The sequence below is a fragment of the Artibeus jamaicensis genome, unplaced genomic scaffold (genome assembly GCF_021234435.1).
Source record: "Artibeus jamaicensis isolate MK-2021 breed Jamaican fruit bat unplaced genomic scaffold, CSHL_Jam_final contig_519, whole genome shotgun sequence".
NCBI lineage: Eukaryota > Metazoa > Chordata > Mammalia > Chiroptera > Phyllostomidae > Artibeus > Artibeus jamaicensis.
The window spans coordinates 49,638,743-49,653,156 of NW_026521871.1; the positions used below are offsets into that span (position 1 = coordinate 49,638,743).

Here is a 14,414-nt window from a genome sequence, read left to right on the forward strand (position 1 = left end):
AGCCCTGTAACTGTTCAGTGGACATTTCAGATGGTCAGAGTCTATTCATGTTGGCGACCACACGGGCCAGAAACGGTCAATGGAGTAAGGCTACTGTTAACACACGGTCATTATCCGAAGCGTGGTTGCTATAGTGAGGCACTAGCTAATTGGCTGTTGGCTAGTGGGTGGGGCTATCACTGAATGGCTGACTTTCAAGGGCGTTTGTCACTGATTGGCTCACACAGAAACTAGAGGTTGTGATTGACTTGCTAACTTGCAGAAGCATAGTTACCAGGGGTCACCGAAGCGAGGTTGTCACTGGTTTTCAGAGCACGCTTTCTGACCCGAAGTTATGTAAATTAATGGAAGTTAATTGTTTGTGGCTTGGGACTTGGATTAAAAAGTCTTTCCCTTTCTTGAAAATAAAAAAAGGTGCTTTTGATATTTTCTCTTTTTTCCCTTCTGTCAGCTAAATCTCCAGGAGACACTGTAAGAGATTACCCAGATCTTTATTTGTGCAAGCATGATTTTTTTTTCAGCCAGTGTTGATATTTAAGTTATTCTAGCGCCAATGACCATCCCCCACCCCCCAAAGCTGTAAATTACAGATTTTCCCCGGAATTTATTGGAAAAAGCCAAAAACAGGACATTTAGGGCATCCTGCCAGAGTCAAAACCGGACTAAACCATTTCACGTAGGGCATGTCCTGTATATACAGGATGCCTGGCAACCTTAGTCTCCATTATTTCGCTTGTTAAATGGACCTGTCGCAAAAGGTCCGCCACACGTACAGGTCTTAAGAAAGAGGAAGCTTTATAAAGGCAGGTGGGAACCATGGTCTTCCTAAGGGCTGCCCGGCCTAGGACCCAAGCAGGATCCTTGGCGTGGGCATCTAAGAGATGACACAAAAGGAGCCAGACCTGCACAGCCCAGGTGATCGTCGTAGTAATGGCGGCCGACCGCCGATGGGGCAGTCTATTACCTGTGGCCCCACCTGTGCCTAGATGTCGAGGTCTGAGTGGAGCGAGGTTGCATCAGTGTCCTGATACTCCAGTCCCGAGCTGGTGCCAACCGCGGCATCTGGCAGAGGTACCCTTCGAACCCCGTGACCCCTCAGCCAAGAACCCGCCCACAACCCCACCCCTTCCGCTGGGCGGGGCCCAGTCACGTGGGGTCGGCCGTGGCGACCACCGAGGTGGGCGGCCTCCGAGCGGCCTAGAGGGGCACCGGGCGCGCGCGCACTTCCGCGTCCGCTTTTAGTTAACAGCATTTCGGGGGTCGGAGTGGAGGAGTGTGGGTTCCGTCGGGTTCTACGTGCCGGGTCCGCTCGGTGCCGGCATCTTCGCCTTCCCTGGCGCGTCGTCAGCACCCGAGCCCCTACACTCCGTCCCAGTGGTGGCTGGTCCCTCCCTGACCTGGGGCTCGGGCGTGCGGGCCTCGCGGAAGCCGCCCGCGGTGGCTGCTCAGACTTCCAGACCCCTGGTCCAGACCCCAGCCCACGGAAGCGGGATCCTCTTTCCCACCGTAAAGAATTGGCGCAACAGCCTCTTGCACACGGTGCTGACGTTTCTGCGCTTGGGTTCCTCTCTTTCCCTGGGTGGAGATCCAGGAGTGGTCTCGGTCGGCATCACCCATCGGAACACTATTTTACTCCCAATCCGCAGCCAGCAACCCATGTCCCTCCTCTCCACAGGCATCTTTCTCGGGGGCGTTAATGTCATGGTCCCTGTAAGAGCTTTTTAAGGTTTGTTTGGACCCAACACTAGGGGCAGGGATGTCTCAGTCCGTCTGGTATGAAGATGGGGGGCTTCCCCTGAGGCCCAGGCGGAGCAGTGCTCCAGGAGGTTGGGGCGCTGAGCCTGAGGGGACCTGCCTGATTGAGTCTCCCACTAGGGCCGGCAGTGAGACTGGGAAGGTCCTAGGCGACTGGGGGTGGTGCAGGACTGAGCTCCTTGCACTCACGTCTCTTCCTCTCTTAGCTTCTAAGGTTCTTGCTTTTCCAAACGCAGAAGACAGTGTACGAAGCCAGGGGACATCAGCCATGCTCCAAACAACTTGGCCTCAGGTGAGGTGAGCTTCCTTTCCGACTTTAAAAAAATCACATTGGCTATCGGTTGATCGGGAAAGGACCAAGGTCTGACGTGGCCAGGCTCAGGTTTTCTCTTTGAGTCCGTCCCCAGAGCTATGGCTGTAAATACGTGGTGGAGGAAATAAGAGTTTTGTGTATAGAGATGCATTTGGATGTGTAGGTTTAAATGCAGAAGGGGGACCCAAGCCAAGAAATTCTCCCTTACCGTGGAAATCTAGATAATGTGCTACAAAGAATAGTCACCTGCTAAATCAGAGAAATTCTTCATGGGAGAGATTGCCCCACAAATTGGAGATGTATCCCACCGAGACAGGCACAGTTCTTTCCATATACACTTTCTAAACGCTAGGTGCATGGTATTGAATAATGCAAATTCCCTTTCCTAGTTAGCAAAATCGTCTGTAAACAAATAAGCAAGTTAATACCATAATTGCATGTTGCTAAGGTACAGAGCTTCTCAGGAGCGTGAGCCACTGGGCAGCGCCTGGGAGCTCATTAGAATTGCACATTTTGGGGCCCCACCCTAGACTTGGTCAGCCTGAGGAGGAGGCCACCCAGGGTAGGGAAGCTGTTGTAAAAGCTTCCCAGGTGATTCTTGTAAACCTCCAATTTGAGAAACTTCAGTGAAGCCGCCTCTGAAGGGAAGGATCAGGGGAGGCCTCGAAGAGGCAGTAACATGAGGTTGAGACCTCGTGTGGAGGATGAGATAGGAAAACGGTCTTGGGAACTACAGAAAAGAGAACTTTCCAGAGAGACAGACAGCAGATGGAAAGCCCCTGAAGTGGGGGGAGATCAGGGTGTTCATTAGGATCAGGGAGAGGTCAGAGAGTCATTCAGTGTGAGGTGGGAGAAGGTCACCGTGAAGACTCTGGTTTCTGCTCTGGGTCCATTTGGAAGGCACTGGAGTATTTTAAGCAGGGGAGGTGACATGATTAGATTCATCTGTTAAAAAGGTTTTCCATTCCTTCATGGTGAGCTGTTTGTGCAAGGGTGTTAGTTAGGTGCATACTGCAGACCAGGTAGGAGATTAATGTCTCTTTTTTTTAAAAGTAGACTACACTTTTTTAGAGAAGTTTTAGGTTCATAGCAATGTTGAGCAGAAAAAGCAGTTTCCATGTGTTTCCTGGCTCCACCTCTGCATGATAATCACCCCCCCCCACCAGAGTGGTACCTTAGTTACGACCAAAGAACCTGCACTGGCATGTCAGCCTCATCCCGAGTCCACAGCTGTACATCCTGTGGGTTTCAGACGTAGGGTGACATGTCTCCACCGTTACAGCATCAAACAGGGCAGTACTGTCGTATCACACAGATATTGTCACAGCCCTGAAATCCCCCTGGGCTGTGCCTATGCATCCCTCCCTCCCTCCCTGGCAGCCATGGGTCTTTTTCACCATATACTGGTACACAGTTTTGCCCTTTTCTGAATGCCATGTACTTGGAATTATATAGTATAGCCTTTTCAGATGGGTTTCTTTCCTGTAGTCATATTCATTTAAGGTTCCTCCATGTAACTTTTTGTGGCTTGATAGCTTGCTTATTTATTTATTTATTATTTTTTAATCCTCACCCAGGGATATGTTTATTAATTTTAGAAAGAGAGAGAGAGACATCAATTTCCTGCCATAAGGGGTGATGTTCCAATCACCTGAGCCAACCAGCAGGGCGATAGCTTATTTTTTTGGTGCCGAGTAATGTTCCATTGTCTGGATGGGCCACAGTTTGTTTATCCATTTACCTGCTAGGGACGTTGCAGCTGCTTCCAGGTGCCGGCAGTGATGAACACAGCTGCTGTGAACTTGTGTCTGCAGGTCTTCGTGTGGACATAAGTTTTCAGCTTGTTTGGGACGATCACCAAGGAGCAGGACTGCTGGGTGACATGGTAAGAGCATGGTTAGTTTTGGGAGAAACTGCCAAATCACCTTCCAGAACAGCTGCACTGGTTCGTGTTCCCACCTGCGCCGAGTGGGAGTCCCTGTCACCCCACGGGCTCACCAGCATCAGGTGTCTGGTGTTCTGGGTCGGGCCGTTCTGATAGGTGTGTAAGTGGTATCTCATTGTTTTAATCTGCATTTCCCAGGTGACATATGATATTCAGTCTTTTCACACACCTGTTTGCCATCTGTATGGCTTCTTCAGTGAGGTATCTGTTCAGGTATTTTGCCCATTTTTTAATTGGGTTGTTCACTTTCTTATTGTTGAGTTTTAAGAGTACTTTGTATGCTTTAGATAACAGTCCTTTTTCAAACCTTTTTTCCCCAACTATTTTGATTCTGTCTGTGGCTTGTCTCCTCATTTCTCAAAGTATTGTCCTTATTAAGGTGTGGTTTAATCTCCCCTTGTCATTTCTTTCAAAATTTTTTTCCTTTCAAGTATTCTCAGCTAATCTCTCACACTTACTTTTTCAGGTGGCTTTTTTTAAATCCTCATCCAAGGATGTTGATTTGAGAGACAGAGGAAGGAGGGTGGGGGGAGGGAGAGAGATCGAAACATGAAGGTGAGAGAGAAACATCGATTGATTGCCTTCCGCATGTGCTCCAACTGGGGTTCAAACCTGTGACCTTTTGATTGATCTACAGGAAGACGCTCCAACCACTGAGCAACCTGGCCAGGGTTCAGATGGCTTTAAATCAGGGTGTCCAACCTGTGGCCTGCAGGCCACATGTGGCTCAGGATGGCTATGAATGTAGCCCAACACAAAATCATAAATTTACTTAAAACATTATGAGATATTTTTGTGATTACACACAGCAATGTATTTAATGTGTGGCCCAAGACAACTCTTCTTCTTCCAGGGTGGCCCAGAGACACCAAAGGGTAGAACCCCTGCTTTAAATGGTCCCCAACCCCTGCATGAATCTCATGGATTCTTTGGGCGGAGGAGTGGATTTTATTGAATTCATAGGCAAAATAGGAGAGAAATTAACTTTACAAACTTGATTCTTCCCATTCAGAAACACTGTATGTCCCACTGTATTTCATTCTTTTATTTACTTTAATAAACATTCAGTTTTCTTCATTCTGGTCTTAAAAAACATTTTTGTTAGGTATATTCTTAACTATTTTTATATTAGTGGCATCTTACTTTCTCCCAATTTATCTTCTAATTATTTGTGATGGTATTTAGGAAAGCTAATGATTTTGGTTTATTTATCCTGTGTCTAGCTGACAACACATTATTTTGTCAGTTTTAAATTTCTCATTCATCCTCTTGGCTCTGGATATTTTTAGGCAGATGCAGTGGGCTCTGTGTTTGTGGGTTTTTCATCTGCATATTCAGTCAACCCTGGATCAGAAACATCTGGAAGAAAAGCTACGTCATTGCTGATGTGTGCTATGCCCCTAGGCCTGCGCTGGCTGCACCGTATGGAGCATGTGCAGACTTTTCTTATTATCATTATTCCCTAACAAAACTGAAGAGCCACCCCTTCCGTCGCATTAGGTTGTGTTAGGTATATAACTGGTCTGGGGATGGCTCAGTATATCGGAGGGTATGGATAGGTTACGTGCAAATACTCTGCTTCTTTATATAAGGGACTTGAGCATCCTCAGATTTTGGTGTCCGTGGGGGTCCTGGAACCAATCCCCTGCGGATACCAAGGGACGACTGTAATCCTTTCATCTACAAAGCAAAGGTGTTTGTGCTTATTCCTTTCCCATATGGTGCTTTCCAGCTTTTCATGGAAAGTGGGACTCAGCTCTTGGTGAGCCCTCTGCCACCAACTATAATGGGTGTGCTCTGGCATTTTCTGTTAAGGAGGGGTTTGCTGTTGTTTCCTGATCCCCTTCATAAATTTACAAAGTCTTATTTGTGGTCAGACCATTTTTGAAGTTAATTCTTTCAGCATATTTATATTAAGCATCAAGCATCTGCCAGGGAATATACTGTGTGCTAGTAAGCCAGTTAGGAACAAAACAGAATTCTTGCCTCCGGGGCTTCTGTTCTGGTGGAGGGAGACAGGCAATAGCAAGTCCCCTTCACTCTCGGGAAGATGAAGATGACCCAGGGGAGGCGGGGGGTGGGCTGGGCACACACTTTGACAGGTGGGACGGGGCTGTGCCCAGAGATGGGCACTGCTGACCTTGTTGGAAGTCAGGTGGTTCACCGAAGAGGCTGGAACAGGCAGGCTGCAGGTTTTCTTCAATTAGAGATAGCTTTCTGATATAGCAAGAAGGTATAAAAAGAAATTTGCAGAATGCTGGGGACATTTTGGAGGGGTGTTCCTCTGCACACAGTGGAGAGTGTTGGCGAGGACCGAGGAGAGGCCAGGAGCAGGGAACAGGTGGGGCTGCGTGCGTAGGTTAGGTGGGCGGGCACAGGATGAGTGGCAGTCGCCTGCCTCGGCTGGTGGATAGAGAACAAGGTGACCAGATTATGGAGTGCCTGAGATAGGAGGTGCCAGAGGGATGTGGGCTGATGCAGTCACCAGGCAGAGAGCCCCGGATGCCAGGCTGTGGGGTGAGGATGACAGCCGAGGCCCCAGAGCTGAGCAGATGGGAGAGTGTAGGGGCTCCGTGTTTGGAGATGGGACACTGGCCGAGGGCAGGCCGCTGGCTGGTTGCTGGGCACTAGGTGCCCTTCTTGGTGGAGCAGGCCTTCCCCAGGGCCCTGGGTTGGGTACCCTTCGGTTTAGGCTGCCTCCCTTTGCCCTGCACTCAGAGCATGAGCAGAGACTTGTTGTTTCAGGAGCCAGTGACCTTTGAGGATGTGGCTGTGCACTTCACACAGAATCAGTGGGTCAGCCTGGACTCTGCGCAGAGGGCCCTGTACCGGGAGGTGATGCTGGAGACGTACGCAAATGTGGTTGCCCTGGGTAAGGCCTCTCTGTGTCTCCTGGTGATAGTTTGACATCTTCCTCAGATGTTTTGGGGAGTCTAGTAGCCCTTGGATTTGGTGACCGCAGGGGCAGTTCTGCAGTCACCAGCCTTTGGAGATGCTGGCTGGGCAAGTTCCTGGTGCCCTTTGGTTTTGAAATGGGACTTCCTTCCATCCCAGAGAAGAGCGAGCTTTCAGGTCCTGAGGGGAAGGACATCCTGGTGCCCTGGGGGCGGTCCTTCTTTCCTGCACCCTGCCATTGGCCTAAGGTTGTGGGCTGCCCCTCTGAGGCTGCGTCTCCCAGGGCGACAGGACAAGTAGCCTTTCCCAGGGGATTTCCTGTCTAGCGGGTCAGGGCAGGGGTAAAATTTCTTCCTGGGGAGAAGGGCTGTCCCCCTGTCATGCCCTCAGGGCAGTTTGGAGCCTTTCCTCAGAACCCCTGGCTGGCTCACTTGGTCTCCTGGGGACTCCATTTCTGTCCCCTCCCCAACTAGTCCATTACAGGCTGGGACAACAGAACCAGCTCTGGACACCTGCCTCAACTCGCCTGTCTTTTTTTTTCTTGCTAAAGTTGCATTTCCGGTCCCCAAACCTGCTCTGATCTCCCAGCTGGAGAGAGGGGAAGCACCCTGGGGCCCGGACCCCTGGGCAGCAGAGGTGTGGAGTTGCATCCGTCCAGGTGAGTAAGAGAGAGCAGCAGCTTCTGGGTCTGCCTTCCCAGTGCACTGGAAATGTTTCGTCTGCAGCAGAAAACACAGCTCCCCGCGGCCTGTATGGCGGCAGCACTCAGGGCACTCGGACCTCTACTGACTTCTAGCCCCGAGCCAGGAAAGACCAGTCCCGGGGATGGTTGGCCACCTGCTTTCTGCGCACGTACATGGCTGTCCTCCCACAGAAAACGGTGACCATGCAGCTCCTAAACCACTTCATTTCTCACCAGTGGAAATATTTAATTTTATGCCAATTTTTATGGCAGAGTAGGGCTTCGGTCATATTTTAGGGAAAATTTGATTCTGTGGGTCAAACTGATTTATTTTGAGCCTCTGCTATGGGGTTCAGTTTCATTTCCTTTCTGTGCATTTTGAAGTTCCCTACACTGTAGTTTGTAGGTTAACACTGTATTTGTCTCATATGGGGCTTCATAGGAGGAGGCAAGGACAGGCCACGCCCCCAGCCCCCTGGCAACACCGGGCAAGTGCCCACAGCCTCACAGCCCGCAGCTTCCCCGAGAGCCGGCCGGTCCTGGCAGCTGTGGGTCACTTGGTTTGCTTTCCTGTTGGAAGGAAGTTCCAGGCCTCACTTCTCACTTACCATGACTTCGTAAATAATGGTTTGTTCAGCAGTCATCCCACTGTGGCCTGGAGCTCCGGTTCAGCTTCAGTCCCAGTTGACTGTCTGCAAGCACTTTTTATCCCAGAGTACCATGTGGGGCCTTCCTAAAGGGAACTCTGAGGCCGTTCGGTGGAATTTGGTGGAATTTAGAATTGGGGCTGGTTTCCTGGCCTGAGGGGGCGGGGCCCTGTGATCCACCGTTTGCCTGCTCGTGTTCCCAGCCTGCCCTGCCTCTTGTCGTGCTGGATCTGACGTCTGTGTTGTCTCCCTGGTCTTTTTCCTCTTCTGGGTCTCTCTCTCTTTAAAAAAGTTTCCATGTCTGCTGATCCCTCTTATCTGCCCTTTTCTTCTCTCTCTTTACCCCGCCCCTCCTGTCTTCCTCTCCTCCCATTCTTGAAATTCTTGTTCTGCCCGTCTCACCCGCCTTAGTCTTTTCCCCTGGTCTCCCTTGCAGGAGGCCCTTCCCCTCTGTTTCCAGAGTCGTTGCTTCTCCAGTTGCATGTTACTGTTTTTCTGTCTCCTTGATGGATGCTTATAGGCATTTCATGGATTTATTATGACTTTGAAAGTATGTTTTATTTATTTATTTATTTTATTGATTATGCCATTACAGTTGTTCTATTCCCCCCTTCATTCCCCTCCACCCTACCCTCCCGTCCCCACCATTACCCCCCCTTTAGTTTATGACCATGTGTCTCAAGTTCTTTAGATTCTATATTTCCCATACTATTCTTGCCCCCCCCATCTATCTTCTATCTACTGTCTATGCTACTTATTTTCTGTACCTTCTCCCCCCTTCTCCTCCTCCTACTCCCCTGTTGCTAACCCTCCCTGAGATCTTCATTTCTATGTTTCCACTCCTGATCTAGCTGTCCTTTTAGTTTGCTTTTGTTTTAGATGTGGTTGTTAATAACTGTGAGTTTGCTGTCCTTTCACTGTTCATCTTTTTTATCTTCATTTTCTTCGCTAAGTCCCTTGAACATTTCATATAATAAGGGCTTGGTGATGATGAACTCCTTGAATTTGATCTGATCTGAGAAGCACTTTATCTGTCCTTCCATTGTAAATGAAAGTTTTGCTGGATAGAGCAATCTTGGTTGTAAGTCTTTGGATTTCATGACTTGGAATACCTCTTTCCAGCCCCTTCTTGCCTGTAAAGTCTCTTTTGAGAAATCTGCTGACAGTCTGATGGGAACTCCTTTGTAGGTGACTATCCCCTTAGCTCTTGCTGCTTCTAGGATTCTCTCCTTCATTTTCATCTTGGCTAATGTAATGATGATGTGCCTTGGTGTGTTCCTTCTTGGGTCCAACTTCTTTGGGACTCTCTGAGCTTCCTGGATTTCCTGGGAGTCTATTTTCTTTGCCAGATTCGAGAATTTCTCCTTTCTTATTTGTTCAAATAAGTTTTCCACTCGTGGCTGTTCCTCTTCCCCTTCCGGTACCCCTATAATTCAGATGTTGGAACGTTTAAAGATGTCCTGAAGGTTCCTAAGCCTCTCCTCATTTTTTTGAATTCTTGTTTCTTCATATTTTTCTGTTTGGTCATTTTTTTCCTCCTTTTGGTTCACTCCTTTGATTTGAGTCCCAGTTTCCTTTCCATTACTATTGGTTTCCTGTGCATTTCCCTTCATTTCAGTTAGTTTAGCCTTCATATGTTCCTCTAATTTGTGGCTAAAATCAACCAGTTCTGTGAGCATCCTGATCACCAGTGTTTTAAGCTATGCGTCTGAGAGTTTTGCTATTTCTTCATGGCTTAGATTTATAGGCTCTGGGGCTTTGAGATCTTCTTGAGCCATTTTTGGTCTGTTCTTGCCCATTAAGTATGAGGAGCAGAGCCTTGGACTCCCAGATCACTGGGTTGTGACGCTATATGTGGGGGCGTGGTCAGAGCAGGGAAATGGCGGCCCCCTCTGCTGTTTCGCGCTGCTGGGTGAGGAGCAGAGTCTTAGGTGGTTCACCAGGGCAGGGCCACTCAGGTCGCTGGGTTATGACGCTGTATGTGGAGGCGGGGTCAGAGTGGGGAAATGGCAACGCCCTCTGCTGCTGCTCGCCGCTGGGGCCTGCTGGGTCCCATCTAATCACCCACTCCCTCGCTTGTCTATCTGCGCACGAATGCGACCACAGTCAACCCGCAGCCCTGCTCCCTTGCTGTTTCCCTGCGGTCACTCGCTTGGTCGCTCACTAGGCCCAACCCTGCACCTGGATTCCATGCGCCTGAGTCTGTCTGACCGAGTTTTTCTGTGCGACCGAGTTTTTCTGTGCAACCCTGCTCCGCCAGCTGCTGGTTTCACCCCTCTTACCAGTCAGGCTGAAGAATTTGTTGTTATCAGACTTGCGAAAAGTTCAATTTTCTGTGTTCTGGCTGTTTTCTGTTGCTAATATTTAGTTGTCTCTAAACTTGGTTGTGTGAGAAAGCACGGTGTCTCCACCTATGCCTCCATCTTGGCGGAAGTCTGAAAGTGTGTTTACTAAAGCTGGGGACAGTGAAACAAGGAAGGGGTCAGGATAGAAGAAGCAACAAAGGGCCTTGGAGACAGGTTCAGGGGGTGAGCCTGGGACGAGCTGCTGCTGCCCACTGCTCCCCTGCTTGAACATCTTGTGGGGTCCCTTAGCATTCAGGAGATGTGTGCCAGAGAGAGGAGGAGAGGGGGAAGGGAAAGGTGTGGGCGTGCTTTCGGGATGAGGAGTGTCCTCTAGGGTATATTAAAAAAAAAATCACATCCTACAAAAGAGAATTAGGGCCTCTGGGTCCTGTTTCCTGTGCAACTCAGTAACTCAGGCACTTGCTATTTCTCCCATCAGGCGGTGAGTCCCGGATCGAGGATGACGAGCCAACAGTAAAGCAGGAACCCTCTGGAGAGACAGAGCAGGCCAGGCAGCCGGGAGGCGGACTTCCTAGAAATATTTCCGAGCCCCTTGATTTTCAAAGCAAAGCCCCATGGCAGACTTTCGGTCTGAACCCAAATCCGATCCTTCGAGGGGGCATGAAGTTCTACCAGTGCAGCGTGTGTGGGAAACTCTTCAGGTACAATTCGAAGCTCATTCGGCATCAGATGAGTCACACGGGGGAGAAGCCCTTCAAGTGCAGGGAGTGCGGCAAAGCCTTCAAGTCCAGCTACGACTGCACTGTGCACGAGAAGAATCACGCCGGGGCGGGGCCCTATGAATGCAAGCAGTGCGGCAAAGGTCTGAGTTCCAACACGGCCTTGACTCAGCACCAGCGGATCCACACCGGGGAGAAGCCCTACGAGTGCAGGGAGTGCGGCAAGGCCTTCCGGAGGAGCGCGGCCTACCTGCAGCACCAGAGGCTGCACACTGGGGAGAAGCTCTACAAATGCAAGGAGTGTTGGAAAGCCTTCGGCTGCAGGTCGCTCTTCCTTGTGCACCAGAGGATCCACACCGGGGAGAAGCCCTACCAGTGTAAGGAGTGTGGCAAGGCCTTCACGCAGAAGGTGGCCTCCATCCAGCATCAGAGAGTTCACACCGGGGAGAAGCCCTACGGATGCAAGGTGTGTGGGAAAGCCTTCAAGTGGTACGGCAGTTTCGTCCAGCATCAGAAATCACACCCCGAGGGGAAAAAGCCGGTCCCGGCGAGTCCCCAGTGCCCTGCTTCAGCCCCGTCACCGGGTCCCCTCCAGAGCCTCTGCCCAGCTCCCGCCATGGCAGTGCCTTCACTGACCTTTCCTCGGGCTGTGCTGCTGCCTCCGTCTGGGCCTCTGTTCCTGCTGCTGCCCACGTCTGCGATGCCTTCGCCACCTGTGCAGATAGTACGCGTCTTCCAGAGCCCCCCTCCCCCCAGCAAGCCTTTCCCGGTTACCCTCATCCCCTCTCAGCCCCCGTGAGCGGGAGCTTCACCTTGCCACACCTGCGGCTCTCACGCCCAGCACCTCTCCAACCTAATTTGAGTTTCTATTGTAATTTTCTCCCTCACTTTACATGTGTTTCAACTGCTTCAGCATACACTTCATTGTAATCTATATATTCAAAGACCGTGTTCAAACGTTTTCTTCGGGAAATGGAAGTACTTGACCTTGGCATTGGCCCCTCTCAGGCTTGAACAGTGATAGCTGTATCTGCACTGTGTGGGGCTGTATCTGCATTTAGAAGGGATGTTAGAGAAGTTTGGGAGAGAACACACAGGCCATGAGAACAGCCCGAGAAAAGGAGTAGAGGGTTAGGATAAATTTGCAACAGCAGACTTTAGAAATTCATGCAGGTTGTTTAGTGGCCTGAGATGGTGTATGGACGCCATTGAAGTTCACTGCCCTCGCCCCAGACCCCTGAGGCCCTCACAGGTCTATGCAGCAGCTTGGGTGCAGTAACCAGTGGGGGAGAATATGTACGGGTGCCAGCAATCATCCTACGGTTGGCAGTGATCATCTCTTGAATTGTGCAGGTTTGTTCCTTAGTCTTGCTCTTTGTGTTGAGATTTACTTTTTAACTTTAGTTTTCTAAGTAAATACACACCAAGGCATTCACTTTTGTTCCATTCATTGTGTGAGTTTTTCTTGATGGGCATTTTCTGTTGGCAGTCACTGCTTCTGAGTTTTATTTTCTCTACATAGTGTGAATTATAAATGTGACTCAGGCAAGTTGCTGGAGAAAGAGGAACAACAGTGTGGAGCCGCCCTGGGGGAAATCTGAGTAAGTCTCAAAAATTGTTTCTGGGGAATAAAGGGAGCTGTGAATGGGTCTGCGGCTATGCTTAAGTGGAAGGTCAGTGAACCGGGATTTTAGGTTGCTCCTGCTTATGACCTTGATGAGGGTCTTTTACAACTCTGCAAAAGACTGTGTGAAGTAATTCCTGGAAAAAGAACTCAAGTTCATTTTTAGCATTAATGTAAAGTAAATCCTTAACCCCTGATAGGAAGGGCCATCTTTTTTTTTTTTTTTAAGTTTTTTGATATTTAAATGTTTCTCCAAAGCAATGAACAGAAAGACCTTTAAATTAGAAGTTCTTCAGCTTCACATGTGCCTGGATAACCTGGTGCACTGCATAACCTGGCGTCAAAAGAATAATTTTCTGGCTGAACCCTGCAGTTCCGATTTGGGATTCCTGCAGTTGCTCCAACCTCCACCGTGGAGCTTGCTCTTAGAGCGGTGCTTTCTGCAGAAAGTGTCGACGGGCTGTTTGGAGGTGCACACTGACGGGGGACTTGGACGGCCTTCTGGTCGCGTAGGTCTTCCGGAGAGGGACTTCTAAAAGTAGTTCGAGCAACACCATTTTAGGGGGAGAGAGAAAAGCAAGTGGAATGTGGCCCGTGGGGAATAAAGGAAGCAGCGGTGGGGCCTGCAGGGCCTGCGGAGAGGTCTGTGGTCTCCACTGCCCGGCGGGTGCTGTCCCCAGTGGCTGCCTGCTCTTCATTGGCCTGTCGGCTGAAGTAATGAAATACTGTTTTCTTATATAAAGTTCATACACTTCAAACTGGCTCTTGGGTTAAAGAGCAAAGGACAAACGTGACAGGTGGTTTAGAGCCGTGACGGCGGGACAGGGCAGCCTTGGACGTGTCCTTTAGGAAGCTGGCGTGAAGGCTTGCGATTCAGAGCTGGGTGGTGGGGAACACACAAACCAAAGCAAGCAAGCAGACCAAAACATTCCAAATGAACTTAGCAGGAACTGAGACACACAAGAGTTCTTGATAAAGACGGTGGTTGGATGTGTTAGCATTCACACCCTCCTGAAGCCTCAGCGAATCGGACGAGGTTAAAAGTCGAAAGGCGTAAACTCACAAGGACAACAACAGCAGGGATGATGACCTTTTGGAAGGTCAACAGCGGGTGAAAGCGTGTGACTCTGCCCCTGAGGGAGATGAATCCTATGCCACGTTGGGGGAAGGTGAGCAGCCCTCCAATGGGGCTGAGTTCCTGAGGCTTAGGAACTGAGGGTTCCGGGATCTCTGGAAGTCGGGGATGCTGGTGGGGCTGAGAACAGGAGAACCAGCTAGAAGCCTTTAAGACGCAGCTGCTCGGGTCACCTCCCATCCCCCTATTTTCTGGAGTGGTAAAACCAGAGTTTGGGAGACCGGCTACCACGCCGAATAGAGCTCCTCCTCCCTCACCCTCTAGCCGTCCTGGGTAGGGGAGAGCAATGTCAAGATTGCAGTGCATGCTAATGGATTTATCAACTAAATGCAGTCAGAATTCTTAAGGGGTTTGTGTGTGTGTGACTTGAGAGGCTGATTCTCAAATTTATGT

At 49.9% G+C, this 14,414-nt stretch overlaps 1 protein-coding gene across 6 annotated transcripts; it reads left to right on the plus strand.

Moving 5' to 3' along the window:
- Window positions 1–1,159: 1,159 nt before the first annotated feature.
- On the plus strand, window positions 1,160–12,712 carry ZNF621 (zinc finger protein 621). 6 transcript variants are annotated; one of them, XM_053669567.1, is made up of 6 exons: window positions 1,160–1,177; window positions 1,962–2,047; window positions 3,817–3,953; window positions 6,759–6,885; window positions 7,459–7,566; window positions 11,022–12,712. In XM_053669567.1, the coding sequence occupies exons 3-6, from the start codon at window positions 3,951–3,953 to the stop codon at window positions 12,059–12,061; spliced, it is 1,278 nt and encodes a 425-aa protein (XP_053525542.1). In that variant the 5' UTR covers window positions 1,160–1,177; window positions 1,962–2,047; window positions 3,817–3,950; the 3' UTR covers window positions 12,062–12,712. The 6 variants fall into 6 exon arrangements, with proteins under 6 accessions (XP_053525542.1, XP_053525540.1, XP_053525544.1 ...); XM_053669565.1 differs by lacking the exon at window positions 1,160–1,177 and adding an exon at window positions 1,220–1,726 and having other exon boundaries at window positions 1,962–2,052; XM_053669569.1 differs by lacking the exon at window positions 1,160–1,177 and adding an exon at window positions 1,220–1,726 and having other exon boundaries at window positions 1,962–2,052; window positions 3,883–3,953.
- Window positions 12,713–14,414: the final 1,702 nt, after the last annotated feature.